The sequence below is a fragment of the Tarenaya hassleriana genome, unplaced genomic scaffold, assembly GCF_000463585.1.
Source record: "Tarenaya hassleriana unplaced genomic scaffold, ASM46358v1 Cleome53, whole genome shotgun sequence".
NCBI classification, from domain to species: domain Eukaryota; kingdom Viridiplantae; phylum Streptophyta; class Magnoliopsida; order Brassicales; family Cleomaceae; genus Tarenaya; species Tarenaya hassleriana.
Genome location: NW_010967966.1, coordinates 251,107 through 278,767, shown reverse-complemented (window position 1 = coordinate 278,767; position 27,661 = coordinate 251,107). Strand labels below are relative to the sequence as shown.

General features: G+C 40.9%; 5 protein-coding genes across 14 annotated transcripts in view; 2 read left to right on the top strand and 3 right to left on the bottom strand.

The window, feature by feature from the left end:
* Window positions 1-5,255, bottom strand: part of LOC104798344 — a 9,241-nt gene extending 3,986 nt beyond the window's left edge. For 2 of the 6 annotated variants that reach the window (XR_769417.2, XM_010520381.2), the window contains exons 1-13: window positions 5,140-5,255; window positions 3,997-4,948; window positions 3,632-3,747; window positions 3,093-3,301; window positions 2,659-2,778; window positions 2,385-2,513; window positions 2,180-2,305; window positions 1,947-2,002; window positions 1,733-1,832; window positions 1,250-1,367; window positions 901-1,110; window positions 396-720; window positions 179-272 (exon numbers count right to left, since the gene is read on the bottom strand). Coding sequence is in view for 5 of the 6 variants with exons in the window: in XM_010520381.2 (XP_010518683.1) it covers window positions 179-272; window positions 396-720; window positions 901-1,110; window positions 1,250-1,367; window positions 1,733-1,832; window positions 1,947-2,002; window positions 2,180-2,305; window positions 2,385-2,513; window positions 2,659-2,778; window positions 3,093-3,301; window positions 3,632-3,747; window positions 3,997-4,766 (2,373 nt within the window). In the remaining variant the exon portion in view is untranslated. The other 4 variants (XM_010520379.2, XM_010520377.2, XM_010520380.2 and 1 more) reach the window with 4 other exon arrangements.
* Window positions 5,256-5,951: 696 nt separating this feature from the next.
* Window positions 5,952-13,993, bottom strand: LOC104798343 (regulator of nonsense transcripts 1 homolog). Of its 3 annotated transcripts, none has more exons than XR_769416.2 (30): window positions 13,304-13,834; window positions 12,745-12,996; window positions 12,500-12,670; window positions 12,318-12,368; window positions 12,092-12,184; window positions 11,923-12,018; window positions 11,751-11,801; window positions 11,552-11,670; window positions 11,337-11,445; window positions 11,098-11,220; window positions 10,947-11,018; window positions 10,703-10,774; window positions 10,551-10,617; window positions 10,220-10,362; window positions 10,077-10,148; window positions 9,870-9,998; window positions 9,525-9,680; window positions 9,320-9,433; window positions 9,137-9,235; window positions 8,986-9,063; window positions 8,684-8,818; window positions 8,413-8,487; window positions 8,196-8,313; window positions 7,778-8,100; window positions 7,646-7,693; window positions 7,451-7,522; window positions 7,134-7,265; window positions 6,934-7,053; window positions 6,550-6,787; window positions 5,952-6,469 (listed from the first exon to the last, which is right to left on the bottom strand). XR_769416.2 is itself a non-coding variant. In XM_010520376.2 (30 exons), the coding sequence occupies exons 1-30, from the start codon at window positions 13,832-13,834 to the stop codon at window positions 6,659-6,661; spliced, it is 3,741 nt and encodes a 1,246-aa protein (XP_010518678.1). In that variant the 5' UTR covers window positions 13,835-13,993; the 3' UTR covers window positions 5,952-6,658. The 3 variants fall into 3 exon arrangements, 2 of the variants coding, with proteins under 2 accessions (XP_010518678.1, XP_010518677.1); XM_010520376.2 differs by adding an exon at window positions 9,737-9,774 and having other exon boundaries at window positions 5,952-6,787; window positions 9,525-9,633; window positions 13,304-13,993; XM_010520375.2 differs by having other exon boundaries at window positions 5,952-6,787; window positions 13,304-13,993.
* Window positions 13,994-16,225: 2,232 nt separating this feature from the next.
* Window positions 16,226-17,575, top strand: LOC104798341 (peroxidase 65-like). The gene has a single exon (XM_010520374.1). It carries the CDS (start codon window positions 16,382-16,384, stop codon window positions 17,408-17,410), a length of 1,029 nt encoding a protein of 342 aa, XP_010518676.1. The 5' UTR covers window positions 16,226-16,381; the 3' UTR covers window positions 17,411-17,575.
* Window positions 17,576-18,039: 464 nt separating this feature from the next.
* Window positions 18,040-21,271, top strand: LOC104798339 (uncharacterized mitochondrial protein ymf11). Its single transcript, XM_010520370.2, has 2 exons — window positions 18,040-20,743; window positions 21,006-21,271. Exon 1 carries the CDS (start codon window positions 18,399-18,401, stop codon window positions 20,610-20,612), a length of 2,214 nt encoding a protein of 737 aa, XP_010518672.1. The 5' UTR covers window positions 18,040-18,398; the 3' UTR covers window positions 20,613-20,743; window positions 21,006-21,271.
* LOC104798340 (lysine-specific demethylase JMJ706-like) lies at window positions 21,200-25,935 on the bottom strand. 3 transcript variants are annotated; one of them, XM_010520371.2, is made up of 13 exons: window positions 25,555-25,934; window positions 25,326-25,440; window positions 24,972-25,099; window positions 24,334-24,700; window positions 23,984-24,140; window positions 23,685-23,904; window positions 23,526-23,579; window positions 23,356-23,435; window positions 22,929-23,206; window positions 22,449-22,844; window positions 22,044-22,363; window positions 21,700-21,939; window positions 21,200-21,626 (listed from the first exon to the last, which is right to left on the bottom strand). In XM_010520371.2, exons 3-13 carry the CDS (start codon window positions 24,972-24,974, stop codon window positions 21,483-21,485), a joined length of 2,259 nt encoding a protein of 752 aa, XP_010518673.1. In that variant the 5' UTR covers window positions 24,975-25,099; window positions 25,326-25,440; window positions 25,555-25,934; the 3' UTR covers window positions 21,200-21,482. The 3 variants fall into 3 exon arrangements, with proteins under 3 accessions (XP_010518673.1, XP_010518674.1, XP_010518675.1); XM_010520373.2 differs by having other exon boundaries at window positions 21,496-21,615; window positions 25,555-25,935; XM_010520372.2 differs by lacking the exon at window positions 25,326-25,440.
* Between the last annotated feature and the right edge of the window lie 1,726 nt (window positions 25,936-27,661).

The following is a 27,661-nucleotide window of genomic DNA, read 5'->3' as shown; positions in this document are numbered from 1 at the left end:
GGCATTCACACAAGACAGAGTTATGCAAAGATGATCCGAAAGAGTTTTGGTTCCAGTCTGCCTATTTTGTGACTTTTTTTTTTTTGCTGGAATGAGGGGATATGGAAATGGCTAGGACCTCTAAATTGCTGCAATCGCCAGTGTCTAGCAACTATGGCAAAATAGGCTAAAAACTTACAAGGCAATATGTACCATAGAGTCCCTTTGGACACTTTTTCCCAGTAATTGTGCCCTCTTCCCCGAAACGACCCCCATTTTCTCCTGCACCTCCTCTGCGGAAATCGGAAGACAAGTAATTAATTACCTGCGAAGCATTGTGCATCTCTATAGTCCACTCATGATACTAGAAAGCATGAAAAGATAACAGACGCATTTATCATGATAATACTGCATACCTACTGTCAATTGAACCCTTAATAGTTGCAACAGGAAAATACTCGTCACCAATGTGTATCATGTCCCAGTGAAAATGAACTCTCCCACCTCCACCGCCACCACCTCCGAGAGGACCACCATTGCCCCCTCGAACTGACAGAGATGAATTTTTTGAGAGTTCAAGCATCTGAAGGAAAAGAAGAATTGTCCCACCAGATCCTCCACCAAGTCCACCGACCAAATATCCATTGCGGCTTGATATTGCCTTTCCAAAGCTTTGTCCATCAGCACTTAGAGATCCATGCAGATTAAGTATGGACAGGGGAAAATGGATGGAACCAATTACTGAAAATGAAAAAAGTGGAAAATAAACCAATGAATGTGACAGAAATGTCAAATAAATATACAGATAGTTAAAAGTGAATAATTGGCTTTTGGCTCCTCAGAAAAATATGATTAAGAGAAAGTTACATACAAAAACACGAAGAATACCTAGTTTCACAAGTGAACTGTAATAGCACTTACCAATCATCCCTCCGCCAATCACATCCCTATATGATTTATCTGGACCCTCAGCCCCACTGCCAAGCTCACAGGGAAAGTCAGGATCCCCGTAAGTATGACCACCATTGCAGACTCTTCCATTGAAAAAACCTGAGCCCCCTCTCCCTCCATGCCCAGCACCACTACCAGCCCCATTTGAATAATGCCCCTTTCCAATGCCACCACTGCAACCTGTCATGGGAATCTTCTAAGTATTAGAAGCAGAAAGTACATTAATCTTGTTCAAAATGCTAGGAAGGTTCAAACACAGAGAAACCTGCAGCAGCAAAAAGACAAATCACCATCTACAAGAAGTTTTTGAATTAAATACCTAACCCAGATGAAGATATCAAACCATCATTAGCAATTACGACTGTCCTTGCCCTGTGAATTTGGATTATACTTCCTTTGACAAGGCCACTCACAAGAATGTCTTCAACGCGACATATCTGGAAGTGTAACACTTTCTCAGAATTATCAAGAAGGTTCAACAGTTAGAAATAAAATTTTATATAGAAAGCAGTCTCTTATGTTCATGAATGAAAGCATCAAAGGCAGGATTTCTAATTTTAGAATAAATTCCAATTGAGAAAAATAATTTTCTATATAGCACCATTAAATAAAAAAGCAGGTTGAAAGAAAAAAAATTCATCTGGTAGAACCAATGCCATTCCTATTACCATCTTCTCCTAAAAAATATCTTCACTTCTTCTCTTACTCATTTATACCACTCCTGATCCTTTTCGACATATGTACAATAGTGTACACAACACAAAATCTATTTCACCATATGTACAAAATTTATGGGTCTTACCTGAAGGGAAAAGGACAGTGTATAATTGACATGGCAATCATCTGGAGGACTTATTAAGTCTATTGGGCATGTACTGCTCTCGCAAAGGGTCTGAGTAACGCTGTAGAGAGAAACATAACTTTATACTTTATAGAACTAAAAACATTCTGACATTCAAGTTCAGCACTGAGAAACTTCTCAGAGATGATATAACGGTACAGGAATTCATACTCACGCATTTCTGCTTGCATCATCATTAAGTGGTGCCTGAAGTAAAGAACCTGGTCCGACCTACAGATGTGACAAGTTGTTGAATGGATCCCATCAAATAGAACACAAAATGTTTCACATAATACAGCAAATAAACACTCATAAAAGAAATGCAGAAATATGAATCACATGATATTACAGTAAAATAGGAAAGTCAAAAAAAGAAATCCTTATTATGTTAGCATATTAATGTCTTACAGTTATGTTGTAAAACTGTGATAAAGAAAGTCGCTGGCCTTTAATTGCATCCCCTAAGCCAGTCAGCTTCAACATCCCTTGGCCGTATACGCCCAAATTAGCATTAGAAGTAATGACGGAATTTTTCTGCAAGGAGGAGGAGTTACAAAGAGTTCCACTTCCAACCAGCTGAAGAACAAGACAATGATACAATTTGCAGTCTTACCGTTAGAACTGCAAGATTACGGACTTCAAGGATAGAGGAAGTCACAACAGTATTTCCTTCGCCATCAATTTGAATCATAGAGTTCAACATAAGCAGCATCTTTGTAACCACTCGAAATGCACCAAAAACCTTCAATGAGAGAAAAATATCAATTAATAGCAAAGAAAAAACAGAAGAAGAGGAACAGGGAGACAACAAGAAAAAAAAAAGATAAAAGTAAAGAAAATGTAGAGAGAGGGAGAGATTGACACTGAGGTTTTCCTTCGTAACATGCCTTGATAATGGAATCACTCATCAAAAGTTCTTCTGCGACAAGCTCAAATTCTGAAATGGGAAAATTAGATAACCCAAAGACAATGCTGCTTCCACGATATAGACTGATCTGACCTCTGACCTTCACAATCAGAAAGTTGTATTGATATCAGAAGGAATGCACCATCAAATTGCATACTTCAAGAAAAAGATTGAGGAAGTTTCTATTTAAAAGCAAACATCAATCAGAAAACCAAACAAAGGTCAGCTAAATAAAAATAACAATAATAATATCCATGGAAAGCAAGAGAGTTACGCCATCTCTGTAATCATGTTGTCAGATTAACAAGAGAATCATTATGAAAAAAAAATTTAGAGGGTACTCAGATTAACAAGAGTGTTACTGGATCATAAAAGAACAAGGACAATGAAAAAAGATTCAACAAATTATATAACCTGCATTCTGGTCCAAAGCAGAGGTACCAAAACTTTTGCATTGTTCTCCACGTAAATGTTTGACCAAAGAGGCCTTGTAGGAAAATCAAGCAAAGGAGTCTCTGTCTCTGTAGTCATGTTGTCATTTCCAACCCTCAAACTAACCAAATTTGCATTGAAGTATGTACCAGCTGCTCCAGCATTCTCAGGGCACCCAATACTTGAACCACCTGGCATCAAACACAAGAACATCACATGCCTTAGCTTGAACATCATCTCATTCTACACCATCTACTTGAATGCAGATGACACATTAAGAATAGTCAATATGCGGCCTAAGACGGAGGACATATCCATAAGATATAAGAAAGGACATTATCGAGTTTCTTGGTAACAAAGGGTGATTTACTTCAGAAAACCGCAAACCACTGAGTTGCATCAAGAATTCAGCAAACTCATATCTGTTAGTGGAAAAGAGAGACAAGTTACATAGTACTGTATGAAATCTACATGACTTGAATAAGAACTGAAATTTAAGCAAGGATGAGATCAATGCCAACCATGTACAGTAACTTTAATATCTTCTTGTATGCTGTAGCAGTCCAGACAGATCCTCCCTCCACCACCTCCACCCCATCCCCTCCCACCTGTGGAAGATATTGTTCCAAAACCCTTTCTACAGATTCAAAAGACATGAGAAAAATCAGATGAAGTGAAATTAGCAAGTCCAACCAAAATCCCTTGGTTTATTGGCAGTGAAAAATTCTAGTCAGTCCCTTCTCATTAATTGCCTACAAAATTTTGTTATGACAAATCTAAAAACTGTAACAGTGATTCATATTTCCTTAGTAAGAAAAGAACACAACTATGCTTATTTTTCTCTGAACTGCTATGAGACAAGTTGAAAGAGGTAGCATGAACTTACAGCTTCACTGCAAGAGCATGGATGCTTCCCCCAGACCCTCCACCTCCATCCTCCCCTCTGTCACCACCATCAGAAGCAACCGTTCCATTTAAGTATATCGTGTCCTTAAATTGGAGTTTGATGCGACCACCACCATTACCCCCCGTTTTCTTTGTAGCTGACGTACCACCGCCTTTGCTCCCATAGCTCCACGGTTTATCCAAAGTCGACCATGCATAAACATCACCGCCCCAGAAACTTGACTTTTTGCTTTTCACGCAGGAAGCCCCCCTTCCTCCATGCCCTCCACCAGCTCCATCATAACCAACCGGTGTTCCACTGGTCTGTGAAGGAGGCGGTCCACCCAATGCCGTTGTATAGACAGAGGAATTGCTCTCTACTGTCAAATTGGTACCAGAAAGAACCACGGAACCAGCAACTATACCGGCTGACTGACCCACATGAATATTTCCAGACACATTAAAGGTAATCATACATCCTTCAAATGGGCACTCAACCAAGACATGGGCAAGTATCTTTAGACTTCCCGTTCCATTCACATAAATATCAGAATTAAAACGCAGATTTGAATTCAGCGTGCACGTCGTATCCAATGATCCAACACCCTCTAGGTCTTGACAATTCACCCAACCCCCGGAACTGAAATGTCTAGATCTGGTTTGATCCACTTGCCTCCCTACCTCAGTGACCCTGTAGCTCGATGAGCTAAGACAGAGCGCGGTTCCATATACATGCAACAGAAGGGCACACAAGAACAGGTGTCCGAGCATCACCGACGGAAGTAAAACCAGTCAAATCTCAATTCAGAAAACCAAAAGACACCTGCCCACGAAACTCGATCGATAAGGTTGGTTCTTTTAGAGAAGAAACTAATCTAACTTCAAAACTATCCCCTGCCCGGAATTTCACCGGCGAATGCGTTTTCTCATGTAAAATCAGAGCAAATTACCTTCTGCAACACCGCAAACAGAAAATCAGAACCAAAATTCGATGAAAGAGGAAGTAGTAAATATCAGATATTACAAGAAAAAAAGAGTCATGAGTCGGGTCACAGGAATTCCGAGAGACGCTAAGAAAAGAAAGGACTGAGTAAATAATTGAAGGAAAATGGAAAAGGCGAGGAGAGAGTGAAAAGGAGCGAACCCTGTTTGGCAAGTGAGAAAACTAGAGAGAAAATAAAGGAGATTTTTCTTTTGACGATGGTTGGATCTTCCGGTGTGAGTCAAGAGATCGTCTCTCTCCGTCTATTTTCTTGAGAGAGAGAGAGAGGGACTGTTATGGAGTCGAAGCTACGCTTAAATAATATGCACAGCTGTAATGTACCATAGACAATAAAAAAAATAATACTATTCTTTTTAGTCTCGTATTTTAGCCTTTTTTCACTTATATTTTATCCGATTATTAAACCGAAAAAATATTAAAATTAATATATTACATATAATAAAACATAATTACGGGACTACCCCTTTTGGGTCTTTTTGGAAATTGCTGGTCAGATGATACATTTAATGTAATCCGAATCTGAATCCGGGGTTCGAAATCTCACCATTCTTATATCCGGTCACATCATCGTTAATATTCAAATACCTCAGATAGTTTTTTTTTAATAATCTAAAAGTTCACCGGACTTTTGTTCCGACTACATCTCCTAGAAAAATGGAAAAGTCTATGTGAATACTTTTCCCAAGTAAAGATTCGAATTCATATTGAAAAAGAGCTTTATTCACTTTTATTCACTTTTTTACCGGTTAAACCACTCAATCTTAGGTATATCTCGGATATTTGTTTGCTAAACGAGGTACTCCCAAACCCCTTTTAAAACGTCCACCACTAGTACATTATTTGTTCAGCTAGAAATCATTCATCACATTTTGAATATCTAGCAGTTGAGCCTTTTGCCATGAATCATCGTCCAAAAAAATTGGATATATCGAAACTTGTAATATTGACACACATTAAAATATTAAGAGGACGGGCAAGTACGCCGTGAAACCATTTTACGATTTTCTGTTCGAATTTTAAAGGAAAAAAAAATCAAATATATAGTAAATAGTAAAACCAAATAATGTCGGCCCATAAGCCTTAGGTTGAAGATTTCCTAAATGTTCGTTAGTTTCTCGCTATCTGCATCTTTCTGTTCTTGGTGTCCCTCGAGAACGCCCTTGTAATATGCATATGCCAAAATGCTGGTTCTTATGACAAAACTCCTATTATTTAGCCGAAAAACAACATTGTGTATTGGTGGCTATAGCTACAGAGCCTCTTTCCTTCGTATGGACCTAACCCCTTTCGGCTAACTCATGTCCTGTAATGATCTCTTCCCCCCATACCATCATCATATTCCTTCTCTTCTCCCAAGCCGCCACGTAAAATTTCAGGTAATAGGGTTATTCCCTTGTCTTTGTCAGCCCTTGTTTTGCATCCCGTGTTCCTTTCCCCCCCTCTTTTAAGGGTTTGCGAGCATAGTCTCTCACTACTCCCAAAAGAGTTATTTCCAAGAGGAGAATAAAATCTCTATCAAGGGTGGTAAAAAAGGCACAGAACCAGGCTGACCTTGCAAACACCCGTAACAGGGCGTTTGTTGGAGCACGAGACAGCAAAAAATCAAGTTGCTGAATTGCAAAGACCATAACCCATTTGCATCCAAGTCACGTTTGTCACCTCAGCCATCGTAGGGAAGTTTCGGATTCTGAGAGCCCTGGCCAGGCTGAGACTGCTGCGAAGCAGAAAGGTTCAGTGGGTGCATTTTGTAGTGTGAGAAAGGCTGTGAGTAGAGTGAATTTAGCACGCCCTGAAACAAAGGTACATAGACCTGTAAGTACCATTTTCAGCAGAACAGGTGTGCATAATAATTCAGATTAACGGCAACACCGTTAAGTGAGATAAATAAATTGTCTGGTATATAACTCGGCAACAATAGCATTCTTCAGTTTAGACCTGAGACTGAAGATGGCTAGGATTGCTCACACCATATTGATTCTGCTGGACATTATCCTGTGAGGCATTGGGAAAGCCAGCCTGGGTAAAAAGACCTTGTGACCCATGTGCCATGTACTCCTGCCAAAACAAAGAAAGCCCAGAGAAAGGTAAACAACCATAAGGCTCATTGTTAACCAAGTGAGATCACAGTGAATCACCTGGGACATGAAATCATTTCCTCCACCAAAACGAGAACAACCATCTTGAGAATTCTGGTTTAGGAAGTTCCCAGCAAATGCCCCATGGGCTCCTTGTGTGGCATAATCAACAGCATATCCACCCTGTGAGCCCTATAAACAGTTCAACACAATTATGGTTTAGAAAGCTAGCTAAATATTTAGCCAAACAGAAGAGAGAGAGTATCAGTCACAAAGCAGCAAAACCCGAAAGCCCCTCTTCCCAATCTTTGGTATAGATGGAGCGGTTGCAATTTAGCACAGTATTGACCGAATTGTTCACATTACTAACAGAATACCTGCGCAGAAAAGTCAGCCACATTGTATGGAACATGAGATCCCTGGCTCTTAACGTCATCACCCAAGAAATCCTGACAGCAGTTGCAATAGAAGAACAATAGAATAATAAACACAAATACAACACGCAGAATACCTACGTAGCAAATAACACACAAAAAAAAGAGGTCCAGTAGAAGTTCCAGGTGAGACAAAACCTGAGATATGCCGCCCATAGAAAATTCATCTCTGAAGATCTGGCTTCCCTGGACAGACAACAAAAGTCATGAAAAGATATGTTGAGAATACAACTGAATGAATAGACATGAACTTGAAACAGAGATACGGACATTATTTACGTATGCAGGTTGAGTTAGTGGTCCACCCGCAGAAGGCTGGCTATTTGGACTCTCCAGAGAAAAGTTAAAACTAGGGCCAATAGTCCCAACATTTTGCTGGGACACTTGTTGGTGAGGAAGGTGACTGCTGATTGGATTTCCACGCCCAGCACCAAAACCGTGATTTCCAGGCCCACGCACTGGAATGGCGTATGGCTGAGAAGGCAGACCACCAGGAAATGGCGGAAGTGGTACCCTAGGCATTGGATATCCAGTTGGGTGGAGTCCAGGTCTAACACCGTTAGCAGGGCCAGGAGGCAGATAAGATCCAGCAGCTGACAAGATCAAGGAAAAATTGACACAATAGAACAGGAGTTCATATTCATAGTCAAGGAGAACCAAAATCAGCAGAAAACTACCAGTCACATACCCCTTCCACGACCACCTCTCCTGTCAGCATTAGGGTTACCCGAGTTAACACCACCAAAATTACCGTTTCCTATGATTCCAGCCCCACCACCATAAAACAGTCTCCGGTCACTGTAAATCTGGCAACCAGTTGAAAAGGGAATGAATATAAATTGCTTTCTGAATATCAGCTCTTAAAGAAATGATGATGAAAATTGGATTCATAATTCATTTAATACCTTTCTTGGTTTCTGAAATTGCACCATGCTCTGTTTCAAATTATTCAGAGGTCCCTCAACCAAGCACTCATGTTCCTAGACATTCAAGAAAATTACGCAAATTTGCTCAAATTAGTATCAACTAACACAATATGCATTTGTATTATTCACTCAGTTCGAAGCTCCAGGAGTACGTCTGAAAGCTCTAGCAACAAAAGATGGTACCAATGAGCAGCACAGTAGAAGACCGAACAATCTATCAAAAGAATTTTTCTGCCAAAAGAAAGAATACCTTGTAATGTGTCAGCAAGCCATTCCACAGTGGTTGTTTGCTAAGAACCTTAGGGTTTCCAAGAATAACAATCCCATAACGAGCTCGGGTAAGGGCAACATTCAGCCTCCGAGGATCATTAAGGAATCCAATGCCCTAAAAGCATAGAATCAGGAGTTACCAAGTGCTAAATTGCGTCTCCCTCTCCCAGAAGCAACACAACACACACAAATAATGGTATAGAGAAGGTACACAGAAAACTTGAACTTGATTAAAAACAAAAACATAATTCAGAGCTTTATAAACAAAGAGCACCCACAAACCTGATGTTCATTGCTTCTCACACAGGACAATATGATGTAATCTTTTTCCCTCCCTTGAAAAGAATCAACACTCGCAACCTGTTATTATTAGAACTTGTTAACAAATGAAGGGCAAGATTCAATTAATTTTTTAAACAGACCTCAATAGTACCTCAATTTCCTTGTAAAGTTGCTGTCTGAGAGCACCATTTCTTGACATGTAATTAACAATGTACGCTCTCTGTCCCTCATATGGGGTTATAACTCCAATCTGATAACAATGAATATGATTTAAAAACCTTGACAGATACCAAAGAATCCATGTAGTATCCGTAAATAATCCTAGTGGACAAACCTGGCCAGGAACCACTCCACTCTTTAAGAAAGTGGTCACAATCTTCTCAACATTAGCGGCCTCAGTTCGATTCAGGTACGATGTTCCACTAGCACTGATCTCCTCTTGTCCCAACTGTAAAGTAAAATAGCCATGACAGTTCAAATCAGTAGTCCTTGGATCAGATGGATCATTCTGAACTGATCCCAAGTTAATGCTTTCATACCTGAACATAGAAAAACATGGGACGATTGGGCACAGGCCAAGGAAAGTCAATCCCTGATGTTTGCCTTTCATTGATTGTGACTCCATTCTGTAGTGTGCCTTCATAAAAACTGTTGGAAGGAAACTCAGACAAAGCTGGGTGCATACGGTATTGAACCTGAAATTAATAATACACAACAATAAAGTGCAAAACCATTAGACAGTAAAAGATACCATATTCTGTCCAATGCCTGCTTCTCAGCACCATCAGACTGCAAACAGACCCTTGGCAAATTAACATATCCTCCTACAGTACCAAGTGGTGAAAGATGCAAACTCAAAAAGAGCAGAGAGAATAAAGCAGCACCTGTAACCTAATTGGTTTAACACCAAGCAGCACAAGCCGTTCAAACAGAGACTGTGCTAAGCCAGCACGAGCTGCTTTCTTACACATAATAACAGGACCAAGCTGGCAATGATCGCCGACAAGAACAACCTAATGCAAAAAAAAATTCTGTGAGCAACTGATAACATAGAAAGAAAACAAATTCGCTCCTTCAGAATCCCCTAAAACCTGTTTTGCACCGAGAACCAAAGGGATAAGACACTCAGGTTCTGTTGCTTGAGTAGACTCGTCAATAAGGACCTATTAGAGCAGAAAGATTCATCAGCTTCCACAGAATAAAGATGATCTAAAATTAAATAAATGCTGCTAACCTGTCTAAATCTAAAATTTGACAACCGAGGATCCCCAGCACCAACACAAGTACAGCAGATGACATCAGCACTCTGGGTTATCTCACGTTCTGTAGCTCGTTTAAGTGCTTTGTATTTCTTCTCATCACTACTCGACAGTTCACCTATTGACAATAAAAACAGAAGAGTACATTGAAAGCAAGAGATCGACACACTTCAAAAAAATGTCATCGAGGTTCGAAGACAGACAGCAAAATAAATAAAATCTCTTTCACACACTCAATAACAGGAAGACAGATGAAGAATAGGAAAACCTCTGGTACAAACAAGAATCTAAATTATCATGTCTAACCTTGTTCATCTTTCAATTGCTGCAGCTTATGGAGTTCACTCTTCTCAGATGTGTCAAGATGTCGTACCTGTACGCAGTCATCCAAAACAATTGAGATGGAAGAAAGAAAAACACATGGACAGAAATCCGGAAGTCCAACCATGCTAGCTAACCTGGTAGTGAAGGGTCAAATGCTCAATGGGAGAACTTACAGCTTCCCTTGATTTTGCACATAGTCGAACAACCTGAAACCAGAATAGGGAAAGGTTTTAAAATAAAAAGCAGCATAGCTGATAAGGATTTTGCAAAAAATATTCATAAAACATGTGATGATAGCAACTTAAAAGAAAGAAGAGCAGGGGCATCACATCTAATAATTTAAGTAGAAAAACTACAAAATAAAGGTAAGTTATTCACCTTCAGACCAGTAGCACTTATCTTTTCAGCTAGTTGGTCTACAGCAACATTACTGGGGGCACAAACAAGAACCTGCCCAGTAAAAAATTTTAGATCAAGGGGTGGAGAACTTGAAACAAGTATCTCAACAGGAAATAGAAGTCAGCTTTACCTGTCCTTGGCCTTGTTTGGCCATGTGATACACAATTGCCGCAGAAGTCACAGTTTTACCAGTACCAGGAGGGCCTTGAATCAGACTAATAGGCATTTGAAGGACACTCTTCACCGCAAAAACCTATCCAAGACACAAAATGAAAGCAATTAATTAAGAAGGTTTCACCACTGAGAGATTGATCTGTAAACCGTAATATCGTTGTGCCTTGCTATTGAGATGCGAGGGAATAATGGCACCTGAGAAGCATTCAGTTCCGGAGAACCAGGTGCTCCAAAACGACGAGGTAGTGTGTTGCGTACCATCTGAGCCTCAACTTCATGTCCCAGCAAGTGGTGGTAAATATAGCTTCAAGAAAAAAACACAGTAGTAATCCAATGGTCAATCATTGTACAGCAACCACAAGAGCGTGGCATCAACAGCACGGAACTAGGATTTCAGTTGACTATCATACCCACTCACACTCGTTTCATCTACTGCAAAAGCCTTCATTGCTCCCTGCATCCGGTCAAAGCTTGTACTCTTCCAAACAAAATCAACGCTAAACCCATGGTTCACATCAATTGGAACTCCCTACATGGAGGAGAAAATAAGGCTAAGTATAGGTTTACAAGCTGATGCCAAAGCAAGGCAGAAAATGACACTAAACTCACCAGATTGGGCCGGAGCTCAAGAGCAACCTCCTCTTGGGCGGTTAGCTTGATCTGGAAAAGGTGATTGAAAAACCAAAAATAAGCACATAATTATTCATAAGAAACTAAAAGGTCAATTCAAGGTTCCTGCCACTAACAGAGCAGACCATATAAAATCAAGAAAAAGCCATACCACATGTCCAACTGACTGCCATGCTGGATGCACTGCATCTCCTGAATAACGCAGCCGGAGTTCATCACCTGGCACTAAACGCAATTCATTGTCCTCCTGCATGCAAAAGTAAGTTAACATATTATGGTGATGCTCAAAGCTTAATGTGTAGAAGTTAAGTTTCAACCACCTTTGGGAACACAAAAAATGCAATACGCTTCTTGTTAAGACCAATATCCCAGCGAACTGTGACATTGTCCTTGCTTTGAGACTCTTTCATCATCTACAACATAAACAAGATGATAAGCTCCTACAACTTCATATGAAATAGATTATAAAAAGGAAGACAAGAAAAACTACGAAACACGTGTTTGAGTTAGACGAGAAAAAAGGAAATTGCATGATTCAATCCTTACTTTGTCATAATCTGCTTCAAGCTTGATAAGAGGAGCGAACACATTTTGATACTGCACAAAGAAGAACGAGATATGACCAAATGAATTCTATAAAAACATAACACAAACAGATACCTCAACCTATCCACTGACATGATGAAGTAAATTGATACTCGAACCTTTAAGATAATCTCATTAATTACCTGATACGCGTCTTCATACTTCAATTGAACAGACTGGGGTTCATCATCAACACCAGGTTTTTCAAGATCTTCAAGAGTAGCGTCAGGATTGCTCTTCCATAGTTCCTCTATCTTGTTTATTTGCTGTGCACTGATTTGCCGTGCCCTCAACTGTTCTTGTTCAGATGGAACCTAGAAGCCAATAATTTATAGTAGGCCATAAACGAGAAGTCCCAACCAACACAGAAGAGGAAAGAGAAACTAACCTTCACAAGCCACGGCAGGAAACACCTATCATCGATCAGAGGACACCATTGACTTAGATCCCAGTTCATATCCTTCAGGGCATTTACATTTAGACAAGGTTCTCTACAAAGAAGAACAACAACACTCTCTGTCTTTGCTGAAATGAAGCCGAGGAGGAAGACATTTCGACACCCACAGTTGTAGCATTCAAGAATTGTTTCCCCGAGCGGGCTGTCTTTATGGAGACAAACTTCCTTGTGTTTTGCTCGAACCTTAAAAGAACCGATGAAAGGAACCCCATTTAGTATATAGACAAGGTCAAGTATTTTGACCAAAACCTAGAATAATAGCAAAGCACATATGCTCCAGGCCACAAGATCAACTGGAGAAGCCTTTGCACCAATCTTAACAACGAAAAAACAAGCCACCGAACAAACGTCCAAGTTTCAATATCTAACTCCAGCAATTCTTAGTTCAAGTTTTCTAGTTGAACTGCACCGAAAATAAAGCACTTCCAGACAAAAAGGATGCGATAAAGGAAGAACTAAGAGAACCGACGTTCCTATATCATGTACTAACCAGATGATTGACAATATGAGAGCCAGATGTGTTTCCCCTTGAATTGCAGAACCACTTCCGACAAGATGCCACATTGCACCTCACCACGCAAGCCGGGTTCGAGATACCACAATACTTGCATGCGTGCTCTGTGAAATTCCCTTTTCCATAATCGAAAGCGTCATCATCGCCGGTCTCCTCAAAGTTTAAATTCCCCATCCCCGCCGCCAATGCATCAACCTGGCTGCTGCTACTACCACCACCGCCTCCACCGCGTCCCCCCTTCGCGCCACTTCCAGGCGCCGGAGGAGACAGCGGAGAATGCGACGAAGCCTCGGAGTGGTGATCTCCAGCAGTAACTCCGGCGCCGCGATCTGAGGGGTCGGAGATGGAGAGGGAATCAGACGGCGTAGGCCACGCAGTAGGTGATCGGAACTCCGGGTAGTCGAATTCGGAGTCGCCCTGCGTATTGAATTCCAAAAAGGTGTAGGCGTCGGCGGCCGTGTCGGGCTGCGACGCTGTCTCGAAGAGATTGCTCTGTTGAGAATCCATGGAAATCAGGAGGAAGTAGAGCTCCCTAGTCACGATCGTAGCACTCTTCGACCCTTCTCCTCTTCAGTTTGTTGTCTGTCGTGCAGTTGGGAAGAGTTAGGGTTAGGGTAAGACGTTGGCGAAGACGACGAAATGGAGGAGAGAGCGGAGAGAGAGAAAAGCTCAAGGGGAGAATGAAAGGGCGCGTGGGATATAAACAAAGGGAATGTGCACGCGCCTAGTCACGTGACATCGGGCCTTCATTATTCATCCGACCCGTCGGCACGTGAGGTACCAAGCGATGTTGAAAGGTTTTCAAAATCTTAAATTTAGCATCTTCTGGTCTCACTGACACTCCCTAGAATGTTTCGGGGCCTCCAATATTAGGTTCTAAATAACACGGACGCGATTATACTAAGAAGTTCAAATAGTAATAATCATATGTTTCAATTTGTCGCGAGTTATTCAATGGAATATGCCAACGTACCAGTGTGCATCTGGATATTGTTGCTATTATTCTGTTTGAAAATTTAATTAATGAATAAACTAGTGCAATTTATATTAGTTATATTCCTATTTTACCATGTCAAGTGGCAATATAAAACTCGGTATTTTTACAAATATATATATATATATCGGTATTTTTTTTTTTGTAAATGGAAGGTTCACTTGTTTAACTAATCGCTAGATTTGAAATCAACCATTACGATATAAATTTATAAATCTTGAAAGGAAGTGACTTTTGGAGTTTTTAAAATCTAAAAACAAAAAAAAAATGATAATTAAGTTTTTATAAAAATAATTTTCTTATAAATTTGGAAAGACATTATCATACAAAAATCAACTAAAAACTAAAAAACTTTCTTTTGGATTTACAAAAACCAAAATCCAAAATTTAAAAACCAAAAATCAAAAATCAGAAATTAAAAACTAAAACCAAAAACTCAAAATAAAACCACTACCATTCAAAATATTATTTATAATTTTTTATCTAATTAGATTATCAAAAAAAATATAGATAAATGGCCAAAAAAATCCTATACTTTCATTTTATCTCAATTTTAAACTCTATATTGATTTTTTATCCTAAAAAATCCTATACTTTTAGATTATCTCTAAATTAACCTTGTACTTTGCATATTATAACAATTTAAACCCTATAGTTATTTTGTATCCTAAAAAACCCTACACTTTTAGATTATCTCAAAAAAAACCATGTACTTTGCATATTATGAAAATTTAAATCTTATATTCATTTTCTATCTTAAAAACCCATATACAATCATATTATCTCCAAAAAAATTTATATTTTTTATATTATGTCAATTTAAATCCTATAGTCATTTTTATCAAAAAAACTTGTACAATTTGATACATCTTTCCGTGAACAGGATATGTCACATAAACAAAAAGCAACAATATAATTACAAAAACCAAAATATGGGACTTTTTAGAAATTTTCATTCCAATACACAGTAGAATTTAAAACATTTTAACAGTCAAATTAAAATCATACACGTGCAAGATAATATTTAACACAACCGTAAAAATTTAGGATCACGGTCCCGAATCTGAGTACAATACAAAAAACCATTATATTATTGGTTTTTGTCCATGTGACACATCTTGTTCACATAAAGCGGAACATGAGTGTCATATTATTTCATCTATTTATGCAAAGTACGAGAATTTTATGGAGATGATCTAATTGTACAGAATTTTTTAGGATAAAAAATGACTATAAAATTTAAATTAGTGCATAAATTTTTTTGGAGATAATATGATTGTACATGAATTTTTAAGATAAAAAAATAAATATAAGATCTAAATTGTCATAATATGCAAAGTACATGATAATCTAAAAGTACAAAGTTTTTTAGAACAAAAATAAGTACAGGGTTAAATTGCTATGATATGCAAAGTATAGAGTTTTTTACAGATAATCTAAAAGTATAGAGTTTTTAAAGTTAAAAATAAGTATATGGTTTAAATTGAGAGTAAAGATTTTTTTTGGACATTTACACAAAATATATATATATATATTCAAAATCATTAAAGATTGTACTATTATATAAAAAACAATCAACATCAAAAGAATAATTTATTTCCAGATTATTACATATATGTATAGCCACGTTTTGGTGTGGAGTACAATACTGACTAATAATACATTTCATATATATATACACACACATACAAGATGATAAATACCGATTTTTCTATCACCTCATTCCTTGTTTTACTGTCAAAATATAGAAACCGGTAATTTAATTTAAAAAAAATTGAAACGGATTAAAGAAAAAGAGGAGAATCAAAACCATACAAAAAATAGAGCAAACACAAAAATAGGAAAACAAAAGGCAACTCCAACCACACGTACATATAAAGTAAAACATAACTCCTCTCCCTCTCTCCCTCTCCCTCTCCTCCCGCTTAAAGCCATGAAATAACAATCTCTTCACCTCTCTCTCTCTCTCTCTCTTTCTCCCTCGACGAAGACGAACAAAGAGAAGTCTACCCTCTGTAGACCTCTCTGAATTCATCATCCCCCGTCTTTAATTACATCACATGTCATCATCGTCACCACATACCATTCGAATGCTCAGGATGGCCATTTCCCGCGTCTTTCCTCACGTTCTCCTCGCCTTCTTGGTCTTGGCCCCGACATTCTCGTCGGCGGTCGTCTACCTCCGCTCGGACTATTACCTGAAAACGTGTCCCGATTTCAACAAGATCGTGCGGGAGACCGTCACGACCAAACAGCTCCAACAGCCGACGACCGCCGCCGGGACCCTCCGTCTCTTCTTCCACGACTGCTTCCTCGAAGGTTGCGATGCCTCCGTCATGGTGGCGACGAACTCGTTCAACTCGGCGGAACGTGACGACGAACTGAACGAATCCCTCCCAGGGGACGCCTTCGACATCGTCACCCGAATCAAGACGGCCCTTGAGCTCTCATGCCCGGGGGTCGTCTCGTGCGCTGACATCCTCGCCCAGGCTACACGTGACCTCGTCACCATGGTCGGAGGCCCATACTTCGACGTCAAGCTTGGTCGGAAAGACGGATTGGAGTCCAGAGCCCACAAGGTACGAGGAAACCTGCCGATGCCGAACCAGACGGTCGACCAGATGTTCGGAATGTTCGCGAAGAACGGTTTCACCCTCCGGGAGATGGTCGCGTTGAGCGGCGCTCACACCATCGGATTCTCCCACTGCAAGGAGTTCAGCGACCGACTCTTCGGGTCGCGTTCCGACAAGGAGATCAACCCTCGTTTCGCGGCGGCGCTAAAGGATCTGTGCAAGAATTACACAGTGGACGACACGATAGCGGCATTCAACGACGTAATGACGCCGGGGAAATTCGACAATATGTACTACAAGAATCTGAGGAGAGGGTTGGGGTTGTTGGCGTCGGACCATGTGCTGTTCAAGGACAATAGAACGAGGAAGTTCGTGGAACTGTACGCGGCAAATCAGACAGCCTTCTTCAACGATTTCGCTCGTGCCATGGAGAAACTCGGGTCTGTCGGCGTCAAGGGCGACGGAGAAGGAGAGGTGAGGCGTAGGTGCGATCACTTCAACAATCTTAACGTATGATAATAAAAGAAACGTCTTGCGGAGTGAAGAAGAAGGCGTGGTTGTTTGTTTGTTTTTTTTAAAGCTATGTATGTATCATAAGTGCGTCTGGGGTGGGATTTAAATTTTTTTTTTCCTATGAAAATGCGATCATTGTTATATGAAGGTACTATAGATATTATATTACGGAGATTCTAGATGAAAGGTTTAATCGAAATATGCCCGGAATTGTAAATTGTCCGATTGAGTTCGGCCACGCATCAATCTGTTGGTAATAACCCTTATTACTTTTAATACCTCACCATCATGGTTTTGTCGCGTGGCAGATGGGAAATGCATGCATGCATACATACCAATGTGATAATAAACCTCAATGATATAAAAAGAGATACACCACCCTCCAAAGGCAGATTCAGAAGCTAGATGAACAACGATATATCTATTTGAATATTTCATACGCGTACAAATTGAATCAGAATTAAACTGATCTCCGCTAACAGTAGGCAGATACTAATGGGCCGAAATCAAGCCCAACGCATTTTGATGTGATCAAGCCCATATACAACTTAGTCCAAGTTTGGCCCAGTAAGACGGTGACACGTGCATCAAAGCCCGGCAACTATTTAATTTATTCATCAAACATTTTTAAAGAACAATTGTCCAGGAGTTGACTGGTTGAACCGTTTCCGTTTGCAAACGGAGCGATTGTGATTGAAAAACCGATCAGTTAAATCGTAGAGAAACGCAACAGCGACCAAAACTCGGAGAATCAAAACACCGTTTTTACCTGCGTAACCTTTCGGCAGTGGTTGATTGCGTTTAAAGTAAAAGACCAAAATGCCCTTATTAAAAATTAAAAGAAAACCCTAGCTCTTTTCTATCTTCTTCTCCCTGCCACCGAATTCAGGTCTGAACTTCTCTAAGTTTTTTCCTTCTCGTCGGATTTCATCGTTATTTATAGAGTACGTATGTGATTTGATCGCTTCTGCGGCGCTTTCATGATCATGAAATGAGTTACCCGTCATATTATCTCCATTTGCATCACCAAATGCGTCGAAGCTTCGTTTTAGGTCCTTGCAAATTGCCGAGACCTCCTCCTGCTCGCATTTGTAGCAGCGTTTACTGCATCCAGGCAAACCCTCTCAACTTCCGCGCGAATGGGATTGTGCTGTTTCGATTTCTCTCTTATTTCCCCCCGCAGCGGCGAGTGCCTGATCCTGATGACCCGGCGAATCTTTTGAAGGAAGACGGTGTTTCGATTTGTTCCCAGATGTGGCTTGAGAATTTCAGAGAACCCGATCGTACAGCGACCCACTTGACCTCATATCTTCGGAGGTTTGAGTTGTGGGTTTTGTCGTACCAGAAGGTGTGCTGTGACGAGATGGGTGCTTATGTTCCGCGTAGCTCCATTCAGAGGTCTGCCTTAGAAGATCTTTTGGCTCTCAGAAATGCGGTTCTCGATGATCGGTTCAAGTGGGGAGCTCGTTTAGATTTCTACATAAAATCGCCCAGGGATAAAACAGATTACGAGTCTCTGTCTAAGAGGAAGATTAGGGCGCTTTTGACGACTACCCAACCCACCCCGTTTCAGGATAGGATAGTCCAGGAGGTTCTTCTAATGATATTGGAGCCCATATATGAAGCACGGTTTTCGCAGAAGTCGTATGCGTTCAGGCCCGGGAGAACTGCTCATACAGTTTTGAGAGTGATTCGCAGGAACTTTGCTGGGTACTTGTGGTACGTTAAAGGAGATCTTAGTGTGGTTTTGGACGGAATGAAAGTCGGACTGGTGATCAGTGCTCTGATGAGGGATGTCAGGGACAAGAAAGTGATTGACTTGATTAAGTCGGCTCTGGTCACACCCGTGATAACGAGTAAGGTTGATGACGGTGAGAAGAAAAAGAAGAAGAAGAGGAAGTATCAGAAGAAGAGGGTTCTTGCGGAGGACGAGCCGAAGCCCGACCCTTATTGGTTGGAGACCTTTTTCGGGTTTGCTCCTGAAGAGGCTGAGAAGGTTCCTTCCTGGGGCCATTGTGGGATTCTTAGTCCTCTTTTGGTCAATGTATGTCTCGATGAACTAGATCGTTGGATGGAGGGGAAGATCAAAGAGTTTTACCGTCCTTCCAAGAGTGACGTGATTTGGAATAGCCCGGAAGGAGAAGGGGACCAGGGAAACACATCTTGGCCTGAATTTGTTCCCACAAGCGGACCTGATAAAACGAGGAAGATGGATTATGTTAGATATGGGGGTCATATTTTGATCGGAGTTCGAGGACCTAGGGCTGATGCTGCAACATTGCGGAAGCAGCTGATCGAGTTTGTTGATCAGAAGTACATGCTCAAGCTCGACAATGAAAACCTACCTGTAGAGCATATAACCAAAGGTATAATGTTTCTTGACCATGTTTTGTGCCGCAGAGTTGTATATCCGACCTTAAGGTATACAGCCACAGGTGGGAAAATTATAAGTGAAAAGGGCGTGGGAACCCTTCTCTCTGTGACTGCAAGTCTGAAACAATGCATCAAACAGTTCAGAAAGCTGAATTTTGTAAAAGGGGATAGGGATCCTGATCCTCAGCCATGTTTTAGAATGTTTCATGCTACACAGGCTCATACCAATGCACAAATGAACAAGTTCTTGACCTCGGTAGCCGAGTGGTATAGGTATGCAGACAACAGGAAGAAGATTGTGAACTTCTGTTCTTATATCATTAGGGGTTCGCTTGCTAAACTTTATGCGGCGAAGTACAAGCTCAGATCGCGAGCAAAGGTGTATAAGATCGGGGCTCGGAATCTGAGCCGTCCTCTTAAGGAGAAGAAAGGGCAGTCACCTGAGTACCATAATCTGCTGAGGATGGGGCTGGTTGAATCAATTGACGGCCTTGTGTATACCAGGATGTCTCTTGTTCCCGAGACTGATTACACTCCTTTTCCGAGTAACTGGAGGCCTGAGCACGAGAAGGCTTTGCTTGAATACATAAGGCTTGACGACCCGAAAACACTGGAAGAGCAAAAGAGGTGTATCAGAGAAAAGGGTCTTGTCTCTCCCCAGGATTACATAGCAATGTTAGTTTGGAACTACAAGAGGAATGCGATTCCAATGGACGAGGTGTCCATTGTTAAGGATCATCCCCTACTCTTGGGATCAAGCCAGGGCGGTGATGATCATAAGGATAAGGAAGATGAAGATAGCGGAGACGGACTTCGCATTGCACGCATGTAAGAAGATAGCTGAGACCGGCTTTGCATTTCAGATCTGAAATTCAGAGGCTTGATTTCAAAGTAAGCTCCGTATTCGAGTTTCTGTCTTTCTCTACTCAGCTCGCCGAAGCTCATCATCTTCTTCGTCTCTAGGTACGTCTCTGTTTTGTTTTATCCCATTTCCTCTTTTGGTGGTTTTTTTCTTCATATTTTGTATAATATTACTCGCAGTAGAGGGTTCCATGGAAGGATTTGGTCCTGTGATTGGTTAGCGTATGAAAGTCCTACCGAGTTTTGTCCGTGGAGTTTGTTCCTCTTTGGTTTTTTGTATTGCTGGTAATTGATGAGTGTTTTAACTCTTAAGACCGATTTGCTTTCTTATCTGAACAATGGTTTTCTGGGAATTTGTCCGCAGCACGGCATCAGTGACGAGCCAGAATGCACAACTCCCTTCAGATTCGACGTCGAGCGGCATGCACTGACCGAGGACCCAACGAAGCACTCGCTTTCAACCCCGAGTATCAGAGCATTAGTCGAGAAGATTCACTAAAACATCATATCATCATCATCATGGCTGCATGGTATTGGATCAACGATGTGGTTGATCTCTTGAGAAACATTTGTTCGTTGAGATCATGCGAATATACATAAATCACAGAGCGATTTACAATGGGAATCTTACTATACTCTTTTTGTGTGTATACATTGTCTCCCGGGAAATTACCAAAACAAAAGAAAATGAATAGTAGGTTCTTCAAAAGAATTCCTAAGGAATTGGTTGGGTTGGGTTGGGTTGGGTTGGGGTGGGGGGAGTTAGAGTCTCCTTCCCTTTGTTTGTTAGAGGATTGAAAAAATAAATGGAGTCAGTGGAGGAGGGTCTGTCTTTGTTCCTTCAGCTCGGACTGAAACTGGGGCCCTTCACTTTTAGACGCTTTGGCCCTTCTGAATGCTTCTGTCGCCTGCTGTCTCTGTTGGTTGAAACACTTTCACACCCTTCCGTTTCATGTTGGGATTTCTTCAGTCGCCTGAACCCCCCCTGTTTCAAAACTTATCTTTTAATGTGCAAAACAGAAGTTACTCAGGCTTCGTTAGGGATCGGTGGTCCTCACCTGATTCTCAGAACTCCTCGCTGACATGTCCACCACGATCGATGCTTGGTTCAAAGAAGAACGGCGTTTGACCCTGAAGACCTCTGAATCAGAACCATCACTCTCCTGAGGTCTATCATGGTGAGATCCTCCTGAATGGGAATTTGGAAGTTCCTCTGGGAACACAGAGAACAATGGAGTCTTGTAATTACTGCATGTTACTTCTTCCGACAGCTTGCTAAAGTTCGCTCTGTCCTGTACCTGCTTCAGCCAAAACAGAAAACGATGCAGTCAGTTACAAACCATTCACTCCCTCATAAATGAATTAACGTATTCATGAAATATTTTTTTTAAAAAAAACTGACATAATCCGGAGTTGTTGCACATTCATAATCATCAATAATGGAGGAAAGACACGCTTCATGGTGTGCATGGCCACGAGATATCATATCCGGTTCCGTGGTGAAGTCGAATTCAATAGTGGAATAAGGAGAGTATCCATCTCCTTGAGTGGCTGGAAATGTGTTTGACATCGGGTATGAATACAAGTCTTCATCCCCTTGAATGGCATCTGATAGTCCCTCTTCTTCCTCAAACTTCTTGGCAGCAACTTCCATGCCTTCGACGCCCTCCCTCAGGAAAAGTGTGCGAGTACTCCCACATGGGAGGTCTCGAGTTTTGATATCTGGATAAGATGCAGTTCAACCCTCTTAAAACAAATATTAGCAAAGCATCTGGTTGGAGAGAATAGAAGAATAAAGGCTTACTACCATGGCGGAGGCACACAGGATGTGCAAAACAGTCACAGTTGATAAAAGCCAAATAGCAATCCCGTTTACACAAACTGCATACAGTGGTCCCATATGTATTGGACACGAGGCCTGTGCAAGATCTTGATTTCATGAAAGACCAACGAGCCCAGTGAAGGAAACGTATCAGTTTGACGAAGGCAACCTTGATGCAGTGGTGTGCCAGCAAGTCTGCAGGTGACAAGTTCAGGTCTTGGAGTTCAGAACTAGGGTACAAAAGCATTGCTTCCCTGCAAATCAATTCCTCATGAGGAAGCAAAGGAACCCTGTTAAGATGAGCATAGCGGTGGCTGGCAATAGCCCCAAAGGGAAACCAGTCACCCATCGCAAAATTCACAGCCTCACCGCAGTTAAAGCCTACAAAGTTTCAACAACTCACTGTCATGTTACAGTCTGAAGCTGTCTGGCCAATTGGAAGTAGCGCAGACAAAAATGTCTTACCATGGCTGAAGCCAGCATGATATGCCCTAGGGAATGTAACAATAAACTCCCCAGGCTTTTGCATGGCCCTGTAAACAGGCACATCATGATCCAACAGAATGTTCGGTGGAAATAGGGTTGTTTTCCCCAAAAGAACATCAAAGGCTCCATCCTCTCCGATAGTTGACAGAATATCATCACTGTACACACACTCCCGGACCACCTTTTCAAATTTTAGAGCTGCAGAACCTGGAATCCCATACCAAGTTTTTGATGCTCCACAATGTTGATAATTAATGCTGTTTTTTGAGAAAGAGGAAAGGTAAAAATAAAGATCAAGACACTGAGTCCAACTTTACTTGAACATGCGGAAACTGAGTCCAACTTTGCTTGATGTGAAAATATGTGTAACCAAGGTACAATTTAAAATTCACTTGACTATAGTTACCTGTACAAATAATGATCCTCAACATGCCAAGCAAACATACTGAACAGCATCCCAATGTAAAGCATTGGTTCAGTGACTCCCTGAACCAAAAAACAAAATCCAAGTTATAAGGGAGAAGACTTACAAAGGGGCTATAGAACAACATAATAATTGTCCATCTTGTCAGATACCGGAATAGATGTCTCAAGAAGGCGCAGAGTGGACTTTGGCAGCCGTGAAACTTTCTGAGACAAACGAAAAAGCAGATAACTACCAACATATTTAAGAAATCAAGCAGCAGATTCCCTAGAGCTTAACTGAATAGCAGAAGAGCTGTGTCAGATCATCACCTTCAAGTTCCAGTTACTGCTTCCTAATGGGTCACTTGGCGAAGTTGAGAATGCGCTACCATCTACATCGCATGCATATTCAACTGTTTCTGTCTTGCCACAAGCAATTTCCCTCCAAAATTCCTTTTCCAAGAAAGCTTCGGAAAGAGAACCGCCACTACAGTATCTACGAGCAAATACCTTGTTTGCCATTTTCTCGAAATCACGAAATGTATAGTTCCTGTGTAGTTACAGTTCATCAAAACCACTGATATTGATCAATGTCATACAACTAAGTTCTGCAAGGTAGGATAACAAACCTCCCACTCATGAAAAATGTAACTTTATCTTCAGAATCCCACTCGGCAAGTCGAAGAGGTTGTACTCTGGTAGTGAACTTAAAGTTTACTCTCTCTTTCATCAACACAACTCCTGCGGGAACTGTTGCCATCAAAGGGGAAATAATCTTGCAAATACCTGACCAGAAAATCGAGTTCAAAGTAACATCATTTAAGTAACCCAAAAGCCTCAAGACATGGGTTATCATTATAAGCCTCTTCAACTTAACACCGATCTGCATCTTCAACTAACACATGGAAATCACTAGAAATATGGAAAATAATCTTCTTTTAGTGTCGGATCGTACTAGTCCTTGCATATTCAGTTATACCATATTTAGAAGCCTCTGGTGCTATCTTCTGCAAATAATTCAAAGGATCCTCGAACTCATCCTTTGTCGGTCTGTAGACGGGACACTCTGGAAGCCTCTCGGTCCATTCTAGGTTATCAAGTTCAAACTTCTCCACTTTGTGTTTCAATACGCCATTCAATTTGGAGATTGAGTCATTCACATTTGACTGAAATCTCACGCCACATGATGCCGAGGCTCTTAGCGCATCGCCTCCGCTCCTAGTCATCGTGTTGGTCACACCTACTGTTTCATAGACAGAGTCTGATCTCAGTCGCTGAAGCCTTTTGCGTTTCAGATATTCTAAACCATTCTTAGCCTCTTTGGACAAGCAGACCCTCCCTTCCACCTGATCAAAAAGAGCGTTAAAATAATGCTCCAGAACAGAAAAGCGAAATGCAGAAAACGGAAACAGTCACCCTTGGAAATTACTAATTCCAGTTATGTAAAGCATTTCAAAATCCGCCAGCAATAAACTTAGGGAGGTCGAAATTAAGAAACAGGCTACAATTTCCGAAAAGCAACGGAACAGTGATCACTGCATGAAATCATTGATTGTGAAAAAATTCAAATAAGACAAATTTGACTGCAGAGAAACCGCAGGGAAGGCATCAACTCACCATGGCATTCCGCAATCTATCTCTATAGGCCTCCGTTTTCTTCAACTCCACGAAAACCAAAACACTAGAACAAATGCAGCAACCCAGCCAAATCCAGGAGATATGAAACCCTAGATCACGATCTCGACCTGCGGAACCAAGCCACAACCACACACGTGAACACGGCACACCACATTGTAAGAAAACGCCGGAAACAATGCCGAATGGCGGTTTCCGGCCGGATAAAACGTTTTATTCTGCGGAGAGGAGAGAGAGCTGTGGACGTAAAAAAAAAAAAGAAGAACGAGAGAAACAAATGGAAGAACCCGGTCCCTAACAGAATCGAAGATCCCCAGCAGGATTTTTTTAGGGTACCTGAAGCTTAAGCCCAGCAGGGTTTATTTGTGAGAGTATCTCGATCTCACGAGATCCAGGGTATCTGGATATCGTCATTGGTGCCAAAAACAGAAAACCCCAAAACGGAAGAACCCTAACAGATCGCCGAGAGAGATGATGAAAGGAAAAAGGAGAGGTTTTTTCCTTAGTCAACAATCAAGATTTTTTTTTGGAAAAGAGTCAACAATCAAGGCAGCTATGAAGTTACCTTACAAACAAAGAACAAATGCAGCAACCCAACCAAATCCAGGAGATATGAAACCTTAGATCACAATCTCGACCTGCGGAATCAAGCCACAACCAGACCCGAGAACACGACACACCACATTTTAAGAAAACGCCGGAAACAGAGGCAGACCGAGTCAAACGCGGAGATCCGAGCCGCGGTGTATCCAGGTAAGACGGATACAAGAATCTGTCTGACAATATCCACCACAGAAAGCGCACAATCTGTTTCCGGCGAGAAACGGAGGCTGACAAGCAGTGCCGAATGGCGGTTTCCGGCCGGAGAAAGCGATATTTTCCGCGGAGAGGAGAGAGAACTGTAGAGGTTAAAAAAACAGATGAAGAGAGGAAGAAAATTAGAAAACCGAAAAAGCATTAGCAAAGCATAATTTATAGTTTTATACTCCAAACGTTGATACTTTAGCGGCCACCATAATTTAGAGATAAAAAATGGTTTCAAAATTATTTCTTCTAATTAAAAAATTAAAGGTGGGTCGGGTAGCTTCCGAAATTCTCAAGTAAAATAATAAATGTTCAGTACATTCTATAAAATTATACAATCCTATAATAAACTAACATTAATATTACAGTAAGATTATATATTTTTCTGTGCACCGTAGGTTTATGGTTCAATTGATGACATATCGACGGTTATGAATTACACAGTATAACTATGCGTTCATAATCCATGGTTTTGAGTTACATAATTATGTAGTACGTAAATATTAATTATTAATTTAATAAAAAAAAAGGATAGAGAAAGTGTGAGAGTGGTGGTTGTTAGGTGGTTCAACCAAACGCAGCCGACCCCCAAGAAACGGCGTTTTGTTCATACTGCGTTTTACCGCGCTTTTACATTTATTTTCTTTATGTTTACCATATTACCCCTGAGACACCGCCGTTGAACCGGAGCAAATGATAGAGGGTACTTATGTCATTCAATCTCTAGTCCGAATGAATTGCCGAAACCCACGTTCCCAAACCGACCGATGATGCGTCAAAGCCAGTCGCCCGTTTGACCCAGTCACGCAACGAGCGGTCAGAAAAACGCCGATCTGAGATCTAACCGCAATACCGCACGTACGTTAAGTCGTATTTTTCTGCGCTCATGAACAGAAAATCGTACCGGATCGGTTTCAACTGCCTTCCGGTTTGTTAGGCCAATTATCCGTCGGACAATTCTACCCCTCTTATTCCTCGAAAGCGTAGATGAGGGGTAGTTTAGTAATTTGAGCACAGTAACGTGACGCGGGGCGAACTGTTCGAGAAAAGCGTGACGGATATGACTCGAAAACGACGGGCAGTCGAAACGTGGAGACATCACTGTACCGAATGTCCACGTGGCAAATGTTACGGTTTTCTCACGGTTCGGTTTACTGTGGGCGGTGAAATAAACCGGGTTTCACCGGTGCCCGGTAAAGCCAATTCCCGAAATCCCATTGGCCCATTGTTGATTTCGCTTTTCTTTTTCTTTTTTTTTTTTGGAGAGGGTTAGGTTGGTGCGTGTAATGATTGGTTATCTGCAGTCAGCGAAAACGAAAGTTTTGCGGCTCGGCTTCAATGCCACCGGTCAACCATTTTTCACCATTATTAAACTGCCGATTCGGCTCGGCTTAGCCGGTTCTCTTTTTTTTTCTTTCAATGATACAAATTAGGCTTTTGAAATTTGGGTTTTTATAATTAATGTGACAAAATAAGATGATTTTTTTAAGATAGATTCAAGGTAACTGCCGCATTTAAGGTACTGTGGATTTGCGTAACAGGCTGAGTACAGCCGTCCAGCTCGAGGCTCTTTGGCCGAATTCTGGAAACTTCTCGAAATGTCTAAACTACCCCCGGGACCATCACGAAATTACTTCCATATTGTTGTGGACCACAACATGCCGAAATCGAAGTTAGGTTCTCCCCTTTTTTCATACTTCGAATTTGTTTTTTTTTTTTTTCTCTTTTTTCTTTCTAATGTTGATGTTTTGAATTATTTCTTATTTGTAATTTATAACAGAAAAAATGTAGCGAAGTGGGATTTTGTTATACACTTTATAGATATCTTACGAAACTTTTATAACATCATGCACATATGTATGAGACAT

Coding starts and splice junctions, on each gene's coding strand:
- LOC104798343 (XM_010520375.2), bottom strand. CDS start 13,834: ATGGATTCTCAACAGAGCAATCTCTTCGAGACAGCGTCGCAGCCCGAC. Junction 12,369..12,499: donor AGTATGAAGACGCGTATCAG/GTAATTAATGAG, acceptor TTCTTTGTGCAG/TATCAAAATGTGTTCGCTCC. Junction 9,064..9,136: donor AACTTTACAAGGAAATTGAG/GTACTATTGAGG, acceptor TAATAATAACAG/GTTGCGAGTGTTGATTCTTT.
- LOC104798340 (XM_010520371.2), bottom strand. Junction 23,905..23,983: donor ACATTTTTCATGAGTGGGAG/GTTTGTTATCCT, acceptor GTAACTACACAG/GAACTATACATTTCGTGATT. Junction 22,364..22,448: donor TCCTGTGTGCCTCCGCCATG/GTAGTAAGCCTT, acceptor CATCTTATCCAG/ATATCAAAACTCGAGACCTC.
- LOC104798341 (XM_010520374.1), top strand. CDS start 16,382: ATGTCATCATCGTCACCACATACCATTCGAATGCTCAGGATGGCCATT.
- LOC104798339 (XM_010520370.2), top strand. CDS start 18,399: ATGAGTTACCCGTCATATTATCTCCATTTGCATCACCAAATGCGTCGA.